This window comes from Macaca thibetana, chromosome 11, assembly GCF_024542745.1.
Source record: "Macaca thibetana thibetana isolate TM-01 chromosome 11, ASM2454274v1, whole genome shotgun sequence".
Classification (NCBI taxonomy): domain Eukaryota; kingdom Metazoa; phylum Chordata; class Mammalia; order Primates; family Cercopithecidae; genus Macaca; species Macaca thibetana.
In genome coordinates, this window is record NC_065588.1 from 36,363,683 (window position 1) to 36,385,185 (window position 21,503).

General features: G+C 36.9%; 1 protein-coding gene across 2 annotated transcripts in view; it reads left to right on the forward strand.

The window, feature by feature from the left end:
* The window catches only part of LRRK2 (leucine rich repeat kinase 2), a 145,809-nt gene that overhangs the window by 104,784 nt on the left and 19,522 nt on the right, over positions 1-21,503 (forward strand). For both annotated transcript variants that reach the window (XM_050750114.1, XM_050750115.1), the window contains exons 40-44: positions 1,945-2,135; positions 7,240-7,400; positions 14,273-14,443; positions 15,963-16,063; positions 19,135-19,329. In XM_050750114.1, coding sequence (XP_050606071.1) covers positions 1,945-2,135; positions 7,240-7,400; positions 14,273-14,443; positions 15,963-16,063; positions 19,135-19,329 — 819 coding nt within the window. The remainder of the gene's footprint in view (positions 1-1,944; positions 2,136-7,239; positions 7,401-14,272; positions 14,444-15,962; positions 16,064-19,134; positions 19,330-21,503) is intronic.

The window sequence follows — 21,503 nt, forward strand, 5'->3', positions numbered from 1 at the left end:
TCATGGGGCAGATCTATGTTACACTGTACTATTATGCTCTTTTTTCTTTGCAATCAGTGAGTTGCTTTTCCAGGATAGAAAATTTGGATTAGGCCTCTGTCTGTGCCTGTGAAAATAAGTAGAGCTAACTTAACTTGTTCTCATCAGTTTTAACCAACTGAGCTAATCAGACATGGGCATTAAAAAAAGATTTTATCTACTAAGCAAATATGATCACAGTCTGAAACTTTGTTCTTGGAAAATCCCCTCTCAGGGTGTTCAGCCTTTCTTCTTCAGTTTGCAGAATTCTCCACGTTTCAGTTTCCTGATAAATCAGTGGGTGCTGCTACTCCACATCTTTGAAGCTGGTTGTTAAGAAGCAGCACTTCTACAGCGATCACAGTTTAAAGCATGAATCAATTTAACATCACATAAGCTATAAATTTCAACGGAGTTACAGTTTCAGAGTAAAGTGCAATATACAGTATAAAGTGAATCTGGAATTCAAGCCCAACAATGTCATAAAAGAGGCTGTGAAGTCTCACATGATGTGGGCCACAGAGAGGATTGTTGCCATTCAGATCTTAGCTCAAATACTACCACATCCTTGGAGTGGCCCGCCAGGGGCCACCCTTACTAAGCCAATCCCTCTGTTCAAGCCAAAATGATATCTCAGACTTTTTTTGAATTGCAGAGAGATTGTTGCAGCCAGGGATTGCATTAGTAAGGGTGGCCCATGGTGGGCCACTCCGAAGATGTAGTAATATTTGAGCTAAGATCTGAATGCCAAGAAGACTTCAGCCATGTGAAGGGTGGAGGGATTTCTGGGGAGAGGGGTCAGCACAGGCGAAGACCCTCTGACGGGAAGAAGCTGAGCACAGCTTGGGATTGAATGAATGCCATTGTGGCTGAAGGGTGGTGAATGAAGGGGAGGGGAAAAGAAGAAGGTCTGGGAGGCCTGGGCATGATCAGATCAGGCGGTGAGGCCATGGAAGTAGATGGGATTTTCATCTAAGAAAAATAAGAAGTCTTCAGAGAGTTTTCAGGAGGGGATGATATATATTTCTTTGAAGTTGAGCGTTATCCTCGGTAAATTTTGTAGTCATTAAACCAGAGATTATAGACAGATTTTCCCTCATATGCCAGTTGCAGCTGATTAGTAGTGGCTATAGAGAATACTGGGCTGAGAAGGATTCTGTGGCTAACCAGAATTCAGTAGACGAGTTTGACATGGCCCATTAGTATGACTGTACTGTGTGCACTGTTTCTGCATTAAATGTCTGACAAAAGCAGAGCCAAAGGAAAAATAGAACTTAACAATTTAATTCTGACAATACAGTTGACCCTTGAAATACATAAAGGTTGGGGTGCTGACCCCTTGTGCAGTCAAAAATTTGCATATAACTTTTGACCTCCCCAAAATCTGAACCACTGATAGCCCGCTGTTGACTGGAAGCTTTGCTGATAACACAAACACTTGATTAACACATGTTTTGGATGTTATCTGTATTATATACTCCATTCTTACCATAAAGCAAGCTAGAGAAAAGAATATTTTATTTAAAAAATCATAAGGAAGAGAAATATATTTACTCTTCATTAAGTAGAAGTGTGTTATTATAAAGGTCTTCATCCTCATCATCTTCACATTGAGTGGGCTGAGGAGGGGGAGATAGAGAAAAGGTGGATCTTGGTGTCTCAAAAGTGGCAGAGGTGGAAGAAAATGTATGTATATGTGGACTCAGGCACTTCAAACCTATGTTGTCCAAGGGTCAACTGTAGTTTCAAAACCAGCTTTTTATTTCGGAAAATATGTTAAAAAAACTCAGAGAAGAAATGGAAAGTTTGCTATGATCCAGTCATCCAGAGAAATCCATGGTCACCCTGTTGATGCACTTTAAAGAGGGAGATACGTGGGTAAGACCTGATGGTGAATTACTCTTATATGATTTTGGACTTTTGCAGGAGCTGGTGGTGCTTTGCCACCTCCACCACCCCAGTTTGATATCTTTGCTGGCAGCTGGTATTCGTCCCCGGATGTTGGTGATGGAGTTAGCCTCCAAGGGTTCCTTGGATCGCCTGCTTCAGCAGGACAAAGCCAGCCTCACTAGAACCCTACAGCACAGGATTGCACTCCATGTGGCTGATGGTTTGAGGTAAGTAGGTCTTGTTGTTTAATATTCAGTGCATGACAAGTGTGACCCCAGACTTACTCTCAGGTTCCGAGAACACTTCCCAGTAACACCGTGCCCCAGTAACAATTTACAAACAATTTGGATGAAAACTACCATTTCCCTGATCAAATTTGGTTAATTTCAGAAAATAAGAGTATGAAAACCATGTAGAACCTCATAGCAAGTAGTAATAGACTTTGAACCCACAAGTTCAGCTGTGGAACCCATAATTTTAACCCTGTACTGATCTGCCTTCTGTACAAATGTATAAGTTAGGCTTCACAGTATCAAATTGAGTGTCAATTACATGATTCCAGTGAGGAAAGATGAGTCCATACTTCTCAAGGGGACTAGAGTGATTCACGTTGGATTCTTCGGTATGACCATCTCACATGTCTCAGAGGTACACCTATCCACGCAGCCAGAGCAAGCTTTGGAGAGGGAGCACACTGGAGTGGAAAGCCTGTTGTCTTTGAAGGCAAAACGCCTGGGATTAATCACTGTTCCACACACTTAGTAACTGTGATTTTATATCTCTGATTCCCATTTTTTAAATAGTGTGTGAACCATGACTTATATTTAATGCATAAAATTGTGATGACCTCTGTAATAATGGAAGACATTCCAGATGAAACTCTTGATGTCCGCTCTGCCATTGCTCCCCAACCCCAGTCACCTCTTTACACCTGAGAGTCACCTTTCATTCTTTTCTTTCTCTCTCATCTCATAGCTAATCCTTTAGCAAATCTTTCAGCTCTGCCAGCAAAATATATCTTAATGCTTCTAACAATTTCTCTCACTAATGTCTGAGCCAGTATCATCCCTCATTGCCTTTCGGTCCCCTGCTTCTATCTCTGTCTCATGATACATCCCGTTCTTCACACAGCTACTGGGGTGATTTTTCTAACATGAAAGTTGGATCAGGCCTTGTTCCTGTTATCAACCCTCCCCTGCCTTATTTCTTGGGCAGGGTGCTCAGCCACTCCTATCCCTGAGGTTCCTTGCAGATACCAGAGGCTTTATATTGGCTATTGATTTCACTCAGGAGTGTCTGACTCCCAGATATGTTCTCTACTTATTATAAAGGATTATTTGAATCCTTTCATTCAGGACTCTCAGCACAGAGGATGTCCCCGACGACCCTTTGTCTCTCCAGCCTCTATAGGAGTATTCCTGCCTAGGATTTTTTAGGTTTTCATTTTTTAAAAATTTATTTATTGTCTGTCTTGCCATCAGAATCTAAGTACCATTAAAGGAGGGACTTTTCATCCTATTCACCATTGTATCTCTAGCTCCTAAAATAGTAAGCCTTCAGAATTACTGTGTTGACAGTAGGGGAAGAGGGAGAAAGGAGGAAAGAAGGAAAACAGTGCCTGGTGCATAGTAGCAAAGCAGTGTATGTAACTTTCCTTCTCTTCTGAAATGCTATGAATATGCCTTTTAGGTAGTATCCAGAAATGTCCCTTCCTGAAAGGGTCCAGAAACTACTGAAAACTGTCCAGATTATGAAATGAAACAGGGTGCAGGGATTTGCATTTGAGTTGATATTTCTGCTTTTGAACACCAGGGGGAACCTTGGGTTAAATTAATGTAGGTAAAGTGCAGCTTAGTCTCCTGTATTTCAATGCCCTCTTTCCTTCATTTAACTAACTCTAGGTTCAGTTTTTCCCTAATTCTTCCACAAATCCGCAAAGTGTTTATTTATAAAGTGAAGAATTGCTATTTTTTTTTTTTTTGCTTAACACTGTTCGAAACACCTTGTCTCTAAAATGACTTATTCTAGTTCTGTGAAACCTTACTTTAAACAACAAATCCAGCAGTTTCTGATGAAGTAAATGAAATGTCAGCATATTTAAAATAATTTGCCTAATTTGTTCTTAGCTTAATGCCAGAAAAGATTTCTGGATTTTGTATCACAAAAGGCTAGTAGATTTCAGTATCTATCAATCTTCTACCAGCACTAAGTAATTTTTAAAACTCAGCATTAAGGTTTATTTTCCCAAGTATGTTTTAGCACAGAAAATAAAATCATGCTCCTTTGGAGTCCCTTGAACGCTGGAGCTGTTTAGAGTGACATACAAGAACTTTCTTCACGTTACATGCTCTCCCTCCATCTTGCTTTTACCTGTTAGCTTACCTCTCCAATCCAATCCACTTCCTTTGAACGCTTTATCATAATTCTATAAAACTTATGAAAATATAATCACCTGCATTTTCTATATGTTTCTGTGTTTCAGTATCTTCAAAATGGAATGTACTGCCTTGGTACATCACCCACTATAAATCTATTATTTCTGCTATATCCCACACTTGCCAGGCCAGGATACTTGTTGCCCCATCCAGGCCAAACACCATTCCCAAAAAGCAACTATGCATTTGTCCACCAGGTCCTTGACTCTATTTTACATTATCTTTTTATTCAATTCATTTACTTTTATGCTGCTTACTGCTGCCTTGGTTCAGCATGTCCAGGGAATTATCAGAATTTCTTTTCTAAAATAAAAATCAATTTATGCTTGCAATTCCGTGGCAGTTCTCAATTATCTGCAAAGTGCATCCAAACTCTTGGCATAGCATCAAAGCTCTTTCTGTATGCCTCTTGCTTCCCTTTACAGCCCCTGCCACCCTACTGCCCACACTGCATTCTAGCCATGATGACAGTCTTGAATTTTCAGTTATGCTCATGTCTCTCCGTCATTGTATTTGTTATTCCTCTCTTTCCACCAAGTTGTCTTACTAGAAAACTAATTTTTCTTAAGAATTTCCTCACATATCATCTCTACTGTGAAGCTCAAATGTGTCATGAAGTGTTAGCTTCTCCAACTTGTGTTTCTTGCACACGCTCTGTGCAAGACATTGTCTTAGGTGCTAAAGAGAGAAAGCTAGATATTATATTGTTCTTGAGGTTGAAAGCTTACAGTCTAGTGGGAGACTCAACTTTGCTGTCTTTACCTCAATGTTTTTCTTCCTCTGTGCTTCCCTAGCATGTGGTAGTTACATATTTCTGGAACCTTGTTTGAACACCTGTTTGAGGACTGTTTGAGCACAATCCTTCTGGATTGTGACACCCTCAAGAGAGCAGATATACAAAGATGGCTTTGTATACTAAATGACTGGCCCTCATAGATACCTAGTACATATTTGTCAAATGAATGAATGCATTCTATTTTTGGAATAATTCTATTCAGAATGAGATAAAGTTTACTTTAAGCTATGAAGAAAGAAGTTTCTTAGCAACTCTTAAAATAATCACAAAGAATGACTGTTTAACTTAATATAAACCAGTTTGTTTTAATAAAATATTTGACAATAGTCATGGTTACACAATGCATAAATTATGACTAAATTATTGTCAGGAAGGAAAGATCTTTACTTATTATTTCAAAAGCTATTTTGCTAGTCTATTAAAAGCTATTAAAACTGCACTTCTTAAGATTAAATTCTATAATTGAACATTTTAACTAACCAAGATATTATCTCTTTCCCACTGACATTATTTCAAATTAAGCTTAACTATTCCTTTTTAGCCTTTGGAAAGTATTCTGAGTCTGTGTTCTATAAATATACTTAGAGAGGCATGTCTTATAAAGGATTTGGATACTGTTCAGTGATGTATGACTTGGCTTTAGTTTTTCTATTCTTAATCTCTCAGCTTTTCTCTTCAGCATGGCAAGAGTACCTAATGGCCTTTCAGTAAGCCCTTAGTAAATTTTTCTTTCAAGCCCATTACTTACTGTGAAGGTCAACTTCATTAGTGTATTTATCTTATTTTTTTCAGCCCAAAATAGGTATATTGAAATGAATGGGCCTAATGTCAAATGTCCCAACTACATCCTGGAAGAGAGAGAATCTTCTGCTGTATTAGTTGATGCAATTAAATAATATGTACTCTCCAGGCCATCATACAATTCAAAGTTCAGGGTATCATTGCCGTTCTCTTCTAATCCTTCCAGAAGCGATTGGTACTAGGTAATGGAGTAACTATTAATTGATATAATGTGAGCCAAAACTAACAGTCACGAATAAGCAAAGAATTTAAATTTAACTCCATTAAGTCTTGTGAAAAATTATTTTCAACCTAGGTTGTCACATAGCTGTGACATCACATGAAATGCTGTAGTCAATTTGACATCATGGGGCAGAGAAGACAGAGTTGGAAATCAGAATTTTATAGACATATAATGTGATAATAGCATTAGTAGCTGAGACACGGTAAGCTCACTGACCATGTTTCCAGAATGGATAAGACCTGGTTGAGACGAAAACTTTATGTTGTTTTTTTTATATTAACTAGCTTTTACTCTTTGCCTGAAATGTTCAACTCTAGTTGCTCATGATTGCGTGGGTTAGTCTCCAAAAGGATGGAATTTAATGTTACCTATCATCTTTTCCAAGACAATGTTTTATTCATTCTAACTCAGCCCAAAATACTCTTTTTTAACCTTAATATCTAACATGATTAGGTTTATGGTAAATTATATACTCAAACAGAAGAAGAGACTAATAGCAAGCAAAAGTCTTATATTTTCATTTGTTTTCATCCAAAAAGTAGAAAATATTTTCCAAACATTGGGAAACATTTTAGTCAGAAAAATAAATATCAATGGTAAATAGGATAGAGAAAAATTTTAAATCTGAGCTAAACCTCTATATGGTTTTAAGAAAATCAAAACTATTAAATAAATGGCAAGTACAACAAAATCCCATCAATTCTTATTTAACTTATTTGAAACAGCTAAAATATTCACATGATCATTGAGGGTATTCAGAATTGCCTTTAAGTAATTGTTCATATATACTAAAGAAAAGTCTCCAAAAATTCGGTCTTTGCCTGAGATAGATTTGTCTTAAAATTGAAATCATTCGCTTATCAGATTTGACCGTTTTTTAAAGTGTAACTTTACTTTGTAATATTAGACTTGTATGTTTTGATTTTCTTCTATAATACCACTTAACTTTAAGGGTCAAAGTGAGCACAGAATTTTTGATGCTTGGCATAATGGACATGTATATTTAAGGAAATTAGGAGAGAAATTATTATAATGTAATCACATTTGAATAAGATTTCCTGTGCATTTTCTGGCAGATACCTCCATTCAGCCATGATTATATACCGAGACTTGAAGCCCCACAATGTGCTGCTTTTCACACTGTATCCCAATGCTGCCATCATTGCAAAGATTGCTGACTACGGCATTGCTCAGTACTGCTGTAGAATGGGGATAAAAACGTCAGAGGGCACACCAGGTAGGTGATCAGGTTTGTCTCATAATTCTGTCTTCAGGATGGATAACCACTGACCTCAGATGTGAGTTCAGAAGAGTCAAAAGGAAACCAGAGTCTATCACATTGGGAACAGAGGTTTACTGTGTGAAAAATTGCAAGCATTACATTGTGATTTTTATCATTGTATTTTGTAGGAAAAAAGACAATTGATGTAATTTTTCAGGGCAAAAACTGAATAAAAAAGAAGAGAACATTTGATATCAAGTTATATTTTTATAAGTTAGATTTTTAGATTCTTTAGATACTCTAGAGGTTGTAAAAAGTAACAGCAAAAACTTCAGTCTAGGTACTGTTGACACTTGTGAGGCAAATCAAATTCAGGTCCACAGATTCTTTTTCATAACTCTGAAATCCACAAATTCTTTTTCATAACTCTGAAAACCCCAAGTTTTTTTTTTTTTTAATAACTAATTTGGTGTCAAAACCTAAGCAAACTGACTTGATGCTTATTACAGTCTTTATTTCTCATGCCCAGTGTGAATATGCGTACATTTTGCTGCAGAAATATATACATGTTTGAGTACAGGGCGCCGGCCCTGACCCTTCAAAGGGTTTCTGTGCACATCACTAACTACCCCATGGAATATTCCCTCCCTTTCTCAGTTCCCACTCCACTTCTTCAACTCAAATTCATCAGAATTTCAAGCTCAGATTCCTAAAAAGCAGTTATGGGGCCAGTGATCTGTACAGACATGTTGTCTCAGACATCAGTTTGAGCAGGAAATACAACATTTAGGGGTTGGCATTTGTTTGGAGGGGGGGATCACTCTATCTTTAGGGAAACTTTATATAGTTAGTTATTTGTAAGTAAAATTACAGGTGGCTATACGTCATCTTGATGATTGCAACTCAATTAAATCACCATGCCTGACACAGAAGAAAATATGCTAGAGGATATCTCACTAGGGAAAAGGTTCCAGTTCAATTCTTGCCCACTCAACTTTTGTATTTAGATAAACAAATGGCTCCAGATTCCAATGCCTGGTTTTATTTTTGCTCCAAATACATATATACTCTTTTGTTTTGCATAGGTACATTTTAGAAGTAGACTGTGTATTCTCATAAACACTTCAAAGTGTATGTTCTGGCTGAGAGTGTCTTTGTGTAGTTCAATGAAATTAATTATAATTTTTTTCAGTACCGTGCTGTGCGTCAGGCCCAGTGCCAGGTATATTAGAAACAAGATCTCTTATCCTCATGCCAGGGCTGAAAGTTAGCTGCTATTTTCTCATTTGCCAAATGAGAAAACTGAGGCTCAGGGAGATTATATAACTTGCAGAATATCACTCAGTAATTGGCCGAGATAAGAATTCGGTCTGAATGAGAACCAGATCCAGAGATATTTGGCTTTAAATTCTATAGTCTCTTCTAAACCATATGTGACTCTAACATGAAGAAGCTTATTTAATTTTCCCTATTAAAAAAGTCAAAACAAAACAACAGAGCCATGAATAGCAAATATTGTCAATGAGAGGTTTGGAAAAACAATCTTAAAAGATGAAATTCCATAGACCTCATATATTCCTACCTGAAAAAAGTGGGCACAGGACAATGATTTTCTTTTGGAAGATCTGCTCATTTTTGTCATGGGACATGAAGGTGGACTGGACCACTCAGTTTCTTCTTTCTGCATCTCCCAACCCAGTCTTTCTGTTCATGGGGTGAAAATCTGTTGTTGAAGCCTTGTCTACTTAATTGGACAGTGGAACTCTCGGGTCTCTATGGGCTGTGTTCTTGTACTTGGGCTCTGCTTCTCTGCTCTGTGGTCTGGGTCAGCTAGCAGCCACTCAGTTCACCTTGGTTCAGACTCATGGCCTTTCATTTTCAGTATCTGATTTCTGGTTTTGCTCAATACCTGTCTAAAATGTAATACCCATCTGATTCTTCATACCAAGCGACACAATTGCTCCTGATCCCTTTTAATCTCCAATATTGAATGGTGGTAACATAAATATGGAGACAGATCATGACAGAAACCCAGGGCCTAATCTTTTGTGCCCACTCTTCTCACAGGCTTCTTAATACTTTGGAAGCTTTTTTTTTTTTTTTTTTTTTTTTCTGGCTGTAACCTAGATTTTCCCTTTATCATTACTCTATTATTGTTAGAGCACTTCTAATTATCTTAGCCCTAAACTCTGCCTCCAATTTTAAATAACAATAATTCTCACTCCTACTAATACTGCTACTAGTACTACTGTCACCAAACTTTTTCTTCCCCAAAGCAGTTCTGTTTGGGAAGAAAACAGTTCCCTCTCATACAATTTCAGTTATCTTCTTGTCTTTTCTGTTTCATGAATCTTCCTGTTAATGTTACATCTTTTAACATGGAAACTTCTAGAGAAACAAAAGACGATGGATTTGTTAAACTTTTTGGGTGCAGTTTTATACGAACTCTTACCGAAGTGTGTGCATTATGAGTGTGGGTCCATTACAGCTGTAATAGGAGCAGAACCTTCCAGAGCATGAGCGATGTGCTGGGCTTGTGCTTAGCTCTGTCCATGAGTTGAGCATCTCAATCCTTAGGACCCTCTGATATATGTGCTATTACTATTTCTAGTCTATAGATGCAGAGACTAAAGTTTAGAGAGTATCAAAAACATTTACAAGGTCCTATAGGACAAAACTGTAAGACAAAATGCATACCCAAGCAGCTTGAGAGCAGAGCTCCTGTCCAGCACTGTGATAGCTGGGGACGCAGAAACAGAAACAATGCAATTATTGACAAGGGCCGTGGTGCCATGTCTGTCCATATTTTGAAAATAATTATGGTATGGATATTTTCACCTTTAAATAACTTGGAGAGTTTCAACATTAACTCAGTCAAATGGATATATTTATATCATATCTGGTTGGGAGTGACAGTTAATTCTGGGTCCTGTGGCAATTGCACTTTTGACTGAGATGAATGCTGACTGATGGCTTTAACATTTAACTAATGTGATATTATTTAACACACCCACATAAATACTACAGTCTTTGGGTAAATAAAATGTTACTGGCTGGACATACACGAATATCTGATGGAGATTATGGAACATACTCTACTCATACTTCTCTGAAAGTAAAAAATAAAGTATATGTTTCAGTACACAATGTGATATATACTCAGACTTAATTCATAAATTTCTCTTATTCTTCATCTATGGATCCTTTATTTATTTACTTATTGCATTTGTTAAAATACAAGCTTCTCTGAAAAATTATTTCTAAAAATAGTTTTTAGACAATCATATTTTCTCAAGTATTTTAACATTATAATCATTATGATAATTCTCCAAGGGGAAATTATACTTATTTTTTATTCATTTATTCATTCATTTGGCAACAATATATTGAACATTTACCAAGCACCAAACTGGCTCTACCACTTAATAGTGGCATGACGTTCATCAGGAAATTGTTAGTGCAATCAAGAACACTAGAGATTCACTGGGAGAATTTAAATAAGCTTTTAGAAGGATATTATATTAGAATTGAGGCACTCGATGAATCTATAAATAATACTATGTTTTCATGCTAGAGATCGTGCCAATGAAGATATTTACTTTGAAAAGGGGAAGATGAGAAGTTTAAAAGCATTTCCATATTGAAGTAAATATTCATTTCCATATCTTCACAGTTATCTTCTCAGAGTTCTCTGACTCATTGTGAAAAAAAATTCCAACCTTCTGCACAGCTCTACGATCTTCAGATTGTTGCCTAGAGGGGTAAAATCTATTCTAAAAGGAGGTGTGCACTGGATGAGAATTTAGAATTAGATGAAATGACCCCTAGAGTCTTTTCCTGCTTTAAGAGCCTGTGATTCCAAATTCTAACAGTGCATTTATCAAGAAAAAAATATGCTGAACATTTTAGTAGTTTTTGAATAGTACCTGAATAAAATAGATACCTAATAAATGTGCTCAATGAATAATAAATAACTGATTAAGATTTAAATAAACCTCCCAAATCTCTTTCACATTCTAAGAAGGGAAGCATAAAGGTTGTTAATGAACTAGTGACTGTGTGGGTAGCTCATTATTTTTAAGTACTCTTGACTTTGCTGTTCATTATCTGTGTGGCCTTAGGAAAATACATATATTTCTGAAAGGATTATGTCATTTGTAAAATAGAAAGTCCTTATCTGTCTACCACAGATGATTCTTGTGCATATCAAAAGAAATATTCAATAAGGCATCTGTAAAATAGTAGAGAGAGATGAATTAGGAGCTATTGTGATTCGTTTACATTATGTCACAGGTGCACTTTATTAGGGATATGTTTTAGAGCTGTCTTAATTACGTAATTCTTTAACTTAGATTGTGAGAATGATATTATGGTTATATAGGAAAATACCCTTATTCTAAGGAAATGTATATTTATGTCTGAAACATTGTATCTGTAACTTAATATAGTATATAAATTATGCTAATTTACATGATAATTATATGTAATTATATTACTATGTTACTATGTATACAATCTATTTACATGCATGTATGTGGGGGAATGTTATCCTCGGTTATTGTAGTAGGAGTTATCATGCTCAAATTCGATATCTCCACCCTTCCAACTCTTCATGCTTTTCTAGCATAGTGAGGACTGCTGAGCTCCATCTTTTGCTGGTAGTCTCTCTGTCAAATAGAACTGTTTCCAAATTCAGTCATTTAATCCTTGAAGGCTATGAATTCATACTTTGTTATATTTTTCTGGCTGCATATTTAAATTACTCTTACAATCATATAAGTTCATTGTAAAAATTTTCGAAATAAAAAGGAAGATAAAATGTACAGATAATTTTAGCAAATGAAATAATAATTATATTGGGATGTTTTCTTCTTAGATTTTAATTATGTACATTCCCATCAACTTTTTATTTTGAAAATGTTTAAGCCTACAGAACAGTTGAAAGAACAGTACAGGCCAAGTGCAGTGGCTCCTGCCTGTAATCCCAGCACTTTGGGAGGCTGAGGTGGGTGGATCACTTGAGGTCGGGAGTTCAAGACCAGCCTGGCCAACATGGTGAAACCCCGTGTCTACTAAAAATACAAAAATTAGCTGGGCATGGTGGTGGGCACCTGTAATCCCTGCTACTCGGGAGGCTGAGGCAGGTGAATCGCTTGAAACCAGGAGGCGGAGGTTGCAGAGAGCCGAGATCACACCACTGCACTCCAGCCTGGGCAAGAGAATGAGATCTCCATCTCAAAAAAAAAAAAAAAAAAAAGAAAGAATAGTGCAGTATACACTCATATACCCTACACATAAATTCATTGATTATTTACTTTTTGCCCTACTTGTTCTTTCTTGCTCTGTTTGCATATGAATGAATCGCTGAAATTAAGTTGTAGACATCATGCCATGTAATCTCTGAACAGTGTGTGTGTATTTCTTTAGAATAAGGATGTTTAATCCAGTCTGTCACTGATGGACATTTGGGTTGATTCCAAGTCTTTGCTATTGTGAATAGTGCCGCAATAAACATACGTGTGCATATGTCTTTATAGCAGCATGATTTATAATCCTTTGTGTATATACCCATACACCATGGAATACTATGCAGCCATAAAAGGGGATGAGTTTGTGTCCTTTGTAGGGACATGGATGCAGCTGGAAACCATCATTCTCAGCAAACTATCGCAAGAACAGAAAACCAAACACTGCATGTTCTCACTCATAGGTGGGAACTGAACAATGAGATCACTTGGACTCGGGAAGGGGAACATCACACACCGGGGCCTATCACGGGGAGTGGGGAGGAGGGAGGGATAGCATTGAGAGTTATACCTGATGTAAATGACGAATTGATGGGTGCTGACGAGTTGATGGGTGCAGCACGCCAACATGGCACAGGTATACATATGTAACAAACCTGCACATTATCCACATGTACCCTAGAACTTAAAGTATAATAATAATAAAAAAAAAAGAATAAGGATGTTTACTTACATGATCATAATACCATTATCACAGCTAAGAAAATAATTCAGTTGATTTTTTCCACATATTTGATAACACTCTGTCTATCCAGGATTCTATCCTACATTTTCTTTTAATTTATGTCATAGCATATCATCTTAGAAAGTGATCCTTAAGTTACTGCATGGTATACATTGTTTAATTGTTTAACCATTTCCCTTTGTGATTGGATTTCTTTAGGTTGTTTATATTTTTATTATTATCACAAATGTTGAAATCACTCTTTTTTTCTGAAGAATTTAAAAGTAATTTATCTCTCTTGTGGAATAAAAGATTTATTTCCCCTTAAAAGAATTTCAGGCATGAACCCAACAGAGAAGGCATTTTTTGTTTTAGTTGTTGTTTTTATTTTTATTTTTTTTTTTTGGGTAGAAGGAGCAAAGTGACAAGTTCAGGAAATAATGAGAGTGTTAGAATTTTGGTCAGGTTAAAGTGAGTTGGAGTGAAGTTTAGAAATCTTTCTGCTCATCTCTCCTGTTTTTAAAACACTGTCCTGGAAATAGTTAATATTAGGAATGAGAAAAATGATATAGGTTTTCCTAGTAAGCTTTATTTCTTAATTATGAAATACTACTTAATAACTTACCATTGAATGTTTATCCTTATTATCCTTCAAGGTAATTTTATTGAAGATTGAAGATACTTATAATAAAGATTGAAAGGATTTTATTGTCCTTTGAGGTCAATCTCGGGGGGTGAGATGTTATGAGACAGGACAATTAATTGACTTGATCAAAGTACCTGGTTATAAAAATAACACAGCCTGGTTTAGAACGTCTCTTCCTGACTCTCTTGTTTGGCATAGAGCCTAAGTGTATGCCTCCTTGGATGTATGAGCCCTGATGTTGGGCATATTTATTTTATCTGCTTGCTTTCAGGGTTTCGTGCACCTGAAGTTGCCAGAGGAAATGTCATTTATAATCAACAAGCTGATGTTTATTCATTTGGTTTGCTACTCTATGACATTTTGACAACTGGAGGTAGAATAGTAGAGGGTTTGAAGTTTCCAAATGAGTTTGATGAATTAGCAATACAAGGAAAATTACCTGGTAAGCTCTGTTTCCTCTACAATGAAGATTATTTTTTCTTAATATCAGCAGCCTTATTTTTATGTAATTGTAATTGTATGCTTAATTCCTTAAACAGATGATCATTTTTTGTTTAAAGCATAAATATTCTTAAATCCTATGGCATATTAATAAAAATCACCTGAAAAAGGTAGCAATTTTAGGCTTTTTAAAAGAATTCTAAATTAATATTGGTGTATTTAGTATTATATTTAGAAATATACTCAGAAAAGGAAATTGCTGTTAGAACTCCACATTTGGTGATTTTTAATTTTCATAAATAATTACTATGTACTCATTATCCTGGAATGTTTTCATTTTCTTGGAGTGAAATAATTTACATGCAGGAATGGAAGACTGAATGATCTATAATAATAATTTTTAGTAAGAATCGGTAAATGCATATTTAATGTTATCAAAGCTCATTTGGAATGGTTGTCTCAGGCTTTCAAGAAATTAGAGGACTTTGTAATTCATTCCTTAGCCGTTACTTTGGTTCTCACCCCAAAATACCCTTTTAAATTTGTTTAGCTCTTCTCATATTTTCTGCTTTCCCTTTCATTTAAAAAATACTTTTGAGTGTACACGACGTGCCACGTACAGGAAATAGAACTTTATCTTTTTTGAGTGTAACTTCAAGATTGTGGCAAAACACAACTTATTATTAATTGGATAAACCTTAGATATAATCTAGGTATTTCCTTTATCTTACTAGTTTTCTAGTGAAAATATTCAGGTCTCTGCTGGGTACAGTGGCTCACACCTGTAATCCCAGCACTTTGGGAGGCCCAGGCAGGCGCATCACTTGAGGCCAGGAGCTGGAGACCAGCCGGGCCAACATGGTGAAACCCTGTCTCTACTAAAAATACAAAAATTAGCTGGGCGTGGTGGTACGTGCCTGTAGTCCCAGCTACCAAGGAGGCTGAGGCATGAGAATAGCTTGAACCTGGGAGGTGGAGGTTGCAGTGAGCCAAGATCGCACCACTGCACTCCACCCTAAGCAACAGTGAGACTCTATCTTAAAAAAAAAAAAAAAAAAAAAAAAAAAAAAAAAAAATCAGTTCTGCATTCTGCATCAACCGGAAGAATAAGCAACATCTTATAAAAAACAAATGTGCACAAACCATCTGTGAGGACATAAGGATTAAATGCTTGCCTACTTTGAGTATTAAAATTAAAAGTAGAAGCTTAATTATTATATGAGTAAAAGTGTTTCCAAAGTCTATTTGAAATGCAGGTAGAGAATGAAAATCTATTATTTTATTAAATTGTTATTTGGGTCTCTTTTGATTCCATAAAAAAACGTCTTTTTCCACAGCTCTTAGTGGAGATCAATTTAACAAAATTAGCTTTTATTTTGTGATAAGTAAATTTACATAAATATAGGATTATGGAGATAATATTTTTCTTTGCAATATCTGGACCTTTTATAAACATTGAGGGGAAATATAAGTGTTCTTACTTATTTAGTATGCTAGCATGATGTGTTTTAATGTTTTAGATCCAGTTAAAGAATATGGTTGTGCCCCATGGCCTATGGTTGAGAAATTAATTACAAAGTGTTTGAAAGAAAATCCTCAAGAAAGGCCTACTTCTGCCCAGGTATTCTTATAATAAAATTTTGTTAATATTTTGTACAGAACATCATGTGCATATATGCATATATATATAAAATCTTCAAATATATATATATACTTAAACACATAAACACACACAGACAGAATTAAAAATACTTATAAGGCAAACCTCCTATAATTTTCACCATCCGAGGCACAGAAAAAGGACATTGCCAAAACTCCATGTGCTCCCATATGCCTGTCTCCTCTCCTCTTCTTCGAAATGCCTGCCCATTATTTTGCCCATTTTTCTGTTGACTCTTTTGCCTACAAATCAAACGAGAAAAAAATTTTCATATATAACCTACTAATCCTTTGTTGGTTTTATATGTTGCAAATTTCTTTTTCGAGTTCGTGGCTTGATTTTTAAATTTGCTGTAGGGTGCCCACTAATGAACATAATTTCTTAATTTTAATATATATAAATTTAACAATTCTTCTTTTTCCTTCTTTTTCTAGTTATTCCTGTTCGGTCCTGTTGTAGAGTCCGTCTTTCTTTTAGAGCCACAAAAATATTTACCTATGATTTCTTCAAGCGTTTTAAAAGTTTGGTTTTGACAATTTTTTAATCCATTGGAATTGACATTTTTATCTGTATCCAACTCCTTTTTTTAATGTGGAAAACTAGTTTTTTCAGCTTGATTTACTAAATGGTTTCTCCCCTTTTGTCCCATTGATCTGATGTGTCCCTTTTGTAATTTATTAAAGATAATGCACATATCCACATGTACACTGTCTTCCACTGATCAACTCGCTTATTTTTCCTCCAGTACTAACCTGTCTTAATTCCTGTAGCTTTATAATGCTCTCTCCCTATTTACTTTTCTCATCCAGGAATATTTTAACCAGTCTTAGGCTTAGCTTTTCTACATAAAATTTAGATGCATGCTGTCAAATCTTATGAAAAACCCTATTGTCCTTTGGATTGGTCTTAGATTAATATGGAAACAATCTGGAGAGGATATCCTTATGGTATTAAGTCTTTGGAATCCTTTTTTTTTTTTTTTTTTGAGAGAGAGGGTCTCGCTCTGTTACCTAGGCTGGAGTGCAGTGGCAGGGTCACAGCTCAATGCAGCTTTGACTTCCTGGGCTCAAGCTATCCTGTCACCTCAGTCTCCATCAGCCAATTGTGTGCCACCAGGCCTGGTTAACTTTTCCTTTAATTTTTTTTTGTAGAGAATGAGTCTCACTATGTTGCCTAGGCTGGTCTTGAACTCCTGGCCTCAAGCAATCCTCCAGCCTAGGCCTCCCAAAGTGCCGGGATTATAGGCATGAGCCACTTGTACCTGGCCAAGTCTTCCTATTCTGGAATGGCATAAATTCTCTCTGTTTACTTAGGTCTTCTCAAGTGTCTTTCAATAAAGTTTTGTAATGCTACGTATAGGTCTTGCATATCTTTGGCTGGATTTTCTTGCTGCAAATTGCTCAAATGCAATTCATGGCTTGAGATTTGTTTTTTAACTGCCTAGTTGATGTAAATCTGGTCTATGAATTGTACTGACAACAAGCTTGTGAATAGCAATTTTTCAGCAACCTTTTGCTCCCTCTCCCCCTTTCCCTGCACAGTCCCAAAGCAACTTTCCTTATATACCAGTGAAGGTGGAAATGTGGACAGGTTGATTTCTGCTTCTTGTTTATGCTGAATATGCAGTCCCTTAGGGTCCCAGCTTTTTGGGTACAGTCCCTTTACTAAGACTGTCTTATCTTGGGAAGGCCGTAGACTCTAACTTCTTTCCCATGGGCCCCACAAAGCATCCAAGAGTATACATTTATTTTGTCTCACTTTGTCTTGGCAGACAAATGTCTTCAGGGCAAGTCTGGCTTTAGGGTCAACTGACCCCTCTGGTTTCTGTCTCTCACTGTGATTTTGGCCTGATAATGCCTTATGGTGTCAGATCTTCAATGTTTTTAATACATTTTTTTTAAAAAAAATCATTTAGCATTTTAAATTGTTTTTAGTTGGAAGATTTGCCCAAGTAACCTCATCCACCATATTATCTGAAAGAGAACTCTTGTGATGTTTTATACTTACACACATTTTAATAAATGTGGATTATCTTTAGGTTGGGAGCTCTTGATTTTGTGTTATAATTAATTGGAAAAGTTTTAACTTTAAATTTTCTGATCAAAAATAGTCAAGTACAACTATGTTGACTTTATCAAACATTACATGCTTTCTTTTCTACATGGCTTACTTGTTTTTAAATTTAGGTTACCACCAATGTTAGTCACATGAACTTTTATATTTATGTCCACAGTAAACATTTTTCATAACTTGTTGTTTTACTATTTTCTTTTTTCATTTTCAACTGTATTTCACTTATACTTAACAGAATATATAACAAGTATATATATATATATATATATATGACAATATTAAAAAGCTTAGACATACTTATTTTATCTTTAAAATATAACATATACTAGGCAAGACAGGAAAACTCATCACTTTTATGGGATGAGGCACAGAGAGAGTAATGGGCTTTCTTGGTGTCTCCTGAGTGGTGGGTAAGTGGCCATGTCACACCTCTAATCCCAGTTTCCTGACTTATGGTTCTGTTTTCTTACAGTGCCTTCACACTGTCTTTCCAGATCATTAGTGTTTGAAGGACAAACATAAAAACATAATCTAGAGGTGACTTCTAAATTTTGTTACCAAAGACTGAAATTCCTGTTCCTTTCAACTACTAGAAGCTCAACTAAATTGTTGTCCCAAGGGTTTTTCTCTCACTTACGATGGCTCTGCAATGTAGAATTGCATGAAGAGTACCTCCTGACTCTGCTAAAATCCTATTTAATTGACCCTTGAGATTTTCAAGTGAAAAAAAAATACTACACATACCAAAAAGTATCAAGTACAGTTTAAAAATACAGATCTGCCTTTTCATGTAATTGTATCTGTAGTTTAGACACTAATCGTGATGAGCTAGTTGGGTTCCAGTTTAACAGTTTTCGGTTTTGCTTGACAGAGCTATAACATTTAAGTCTATGTTTGATTTTTCAAGGGAAATGAGTTAACTTGATAAGTACTGTTTTGTTGTCTTTGAACTTTCTCAGGTCTTTGACATTTTGAATTCAGCTGAATTAGTCTGTCTGACGAGACACATTTTATTACCTAAAAACGTAATTGTTGACTGCATGGTTGCTACACATCACAACAGCAGGAATGCAAGCATTTGGCTGGGCTGTGGGCACACCAACAGAGGACAGCTCTCATTTCTTGACTTAAATACTGAAGGATACACTTCTGAGGTAAATCCAATGCTCTTTAAATCTTTTGTAATTTAAAGCATATACCAGTTAGAAAGTTACTTAGGGATAATTTTTTTTTTTTATTTATTTATTATTATTATACTTTAAGTTGTAGGGTACATGTGCATAACGTGAAGGTTTGTTACATATGTATACTTGTGCCATGTTGGTGTGCTGCACCCATCAACTCGTCATTTACATCAGGTATAAATTTACTTAGGGATAATTTTTAAAATTTATTTTGTACTTAGGGATAATTTTTAAAATTTATTTTGTACAAAGTAAAAATTTACAAATTTTACTTTTACAAAGTAAAAACAAAAGTATAAATTTTTTACAAAGAAAATAAGAGCCAATGTAGGAATATTATTCAATTAGCCTTCTGTTAGAACAAGAGTATTCAGGGGGACGGAGCAAGATGGCCGAATAGGAAAAGTTCCAGTGTCCAGCTTCCCAGCGCGAGCGACACAGAAGACCGGTGATTTCTGCATTTTCAACTGAGGTACTGGGTTCATCTCACTAGGGAGTGCCGGACAATCGGTGCTGGTCAGCTGCTGCAGCCCGACCAGTGAGTGCTGAAGCAGGGCGAGGCATCGCCTCACCTGGGAAGCTCAAGGGGGAAGGGAATCCCTTTTCCTAGTCAGGGGAACTGAGACACACAACACCTGGAAAATCGGGTAACTCCCACCCCAATACTGCGCTTTACCAAGGGTCTTAGCAAACGGGCACACCAGGAGATTATATCCCACACCTGGACGGGAGGGTCCCATGCCCACGGAGCCTCCCTCATTGCTAGCACAGCAGTCTGCAATCTAACGGCAAGGCAGCAGTGAGGCTGGGGGAGGGGCACCTGCCATTGCTGAGGCTTAAGTACGTAAACAAAGCCGCTGGGAAGCTCGAACTGGGTAGAGCTCACAGCAGCTCAGGGAGGCCTGCCTGTCTCTGTAGACTCCACCTCTGGGGACAGGGTACAGCTAAACAACAACAACAACAACAACAAAGCAGCAGAAACCTCTGCAGACACAAACGACTCTGTCTGACAGCTTTGAAGAGAGCAGTGGATCTCCCAATACGGAGGTTGAGATCTGAGAACGGACAGACTGCCTGCTCAAGTGGGTCCCTGACCCCTGAGTAGCCTAACTGGGAGACATCCCCACTAGGGGCAGACCGACACCCTACACCTCACACGGTGGAGTACACCCCTGAGAGGAAGCTTCCAAAGCAAGAATCAGACGGGTACACACACTGTTCAGCAATATTCTATCTTCTGCAGCCTCTGCTGCTGATACCCAGGCAAACAGGGTCTGGAGTGGACCTCAAGCAATCTCCAGCAGACCTACAGCTAAGGGTCCTGACTGTTAGAAGGAAAACTAACAAACAGGAAGGACACCTACACCAAAACCCAATCAGTACGTCACCATCATCAAAGACCAGAGGCAGATAAAACCACATGGATGGGGAAAAAGCAGGGCAGAAAAGCTGGAAATTCAAAAAATAAGAGCGCATCTCCCCCGGCAAAGGAACGCAGCTCATCACCAGCAACAGATCAAAGCTGGATGGAGAATAACTTTGACGAGTTGAGAGAAGAAGGCTTCAGTCGATCAAACTTCTCAGAGCTAAAGGAAGAACTACGTACCCAGCGCAAAGAAACTAAAAATCTTGAAAAAAGGAGTGGAAGAATTGATAACTAGAATGATTAATGCAGAGAAGGCCATAAACAAACTGACAGAGATGAAAACCATGACACGAGAAATACATGACAAATGCACAAGCTTCAGTAACCAATTCAACCAACTGGAAGAAAGAGTATCAGCGATTGAGGATCAAATGAATGAAATGAAGTGAGAAGAGAAATCTAAAGAAAAAAGAAGAAAAAGAAATGAACAAAGCCTGCAAGAAGTATGGGATTATGTAAAAAGACCAAATCTACGTCTGATTGGGGTGCCTGAAAGTGAGGGGGAAAATGGAACCAAGTTGGAAAACACTCTGCAGGATATCAACCCGGAGAACTTCCCCAACCTAGTAGGGCAGGCCAACATTCAAATTCAGGAAATACAGAGAACGCCACAAAGATACTCCTCAAGAAGAGCAACTCCAAGACACATAATTGCCAGATTCACCAAAGTTGAAATGAAGGAAAAAATCTTAAGGGCAACCAGAGAGAAAGGTCGGGT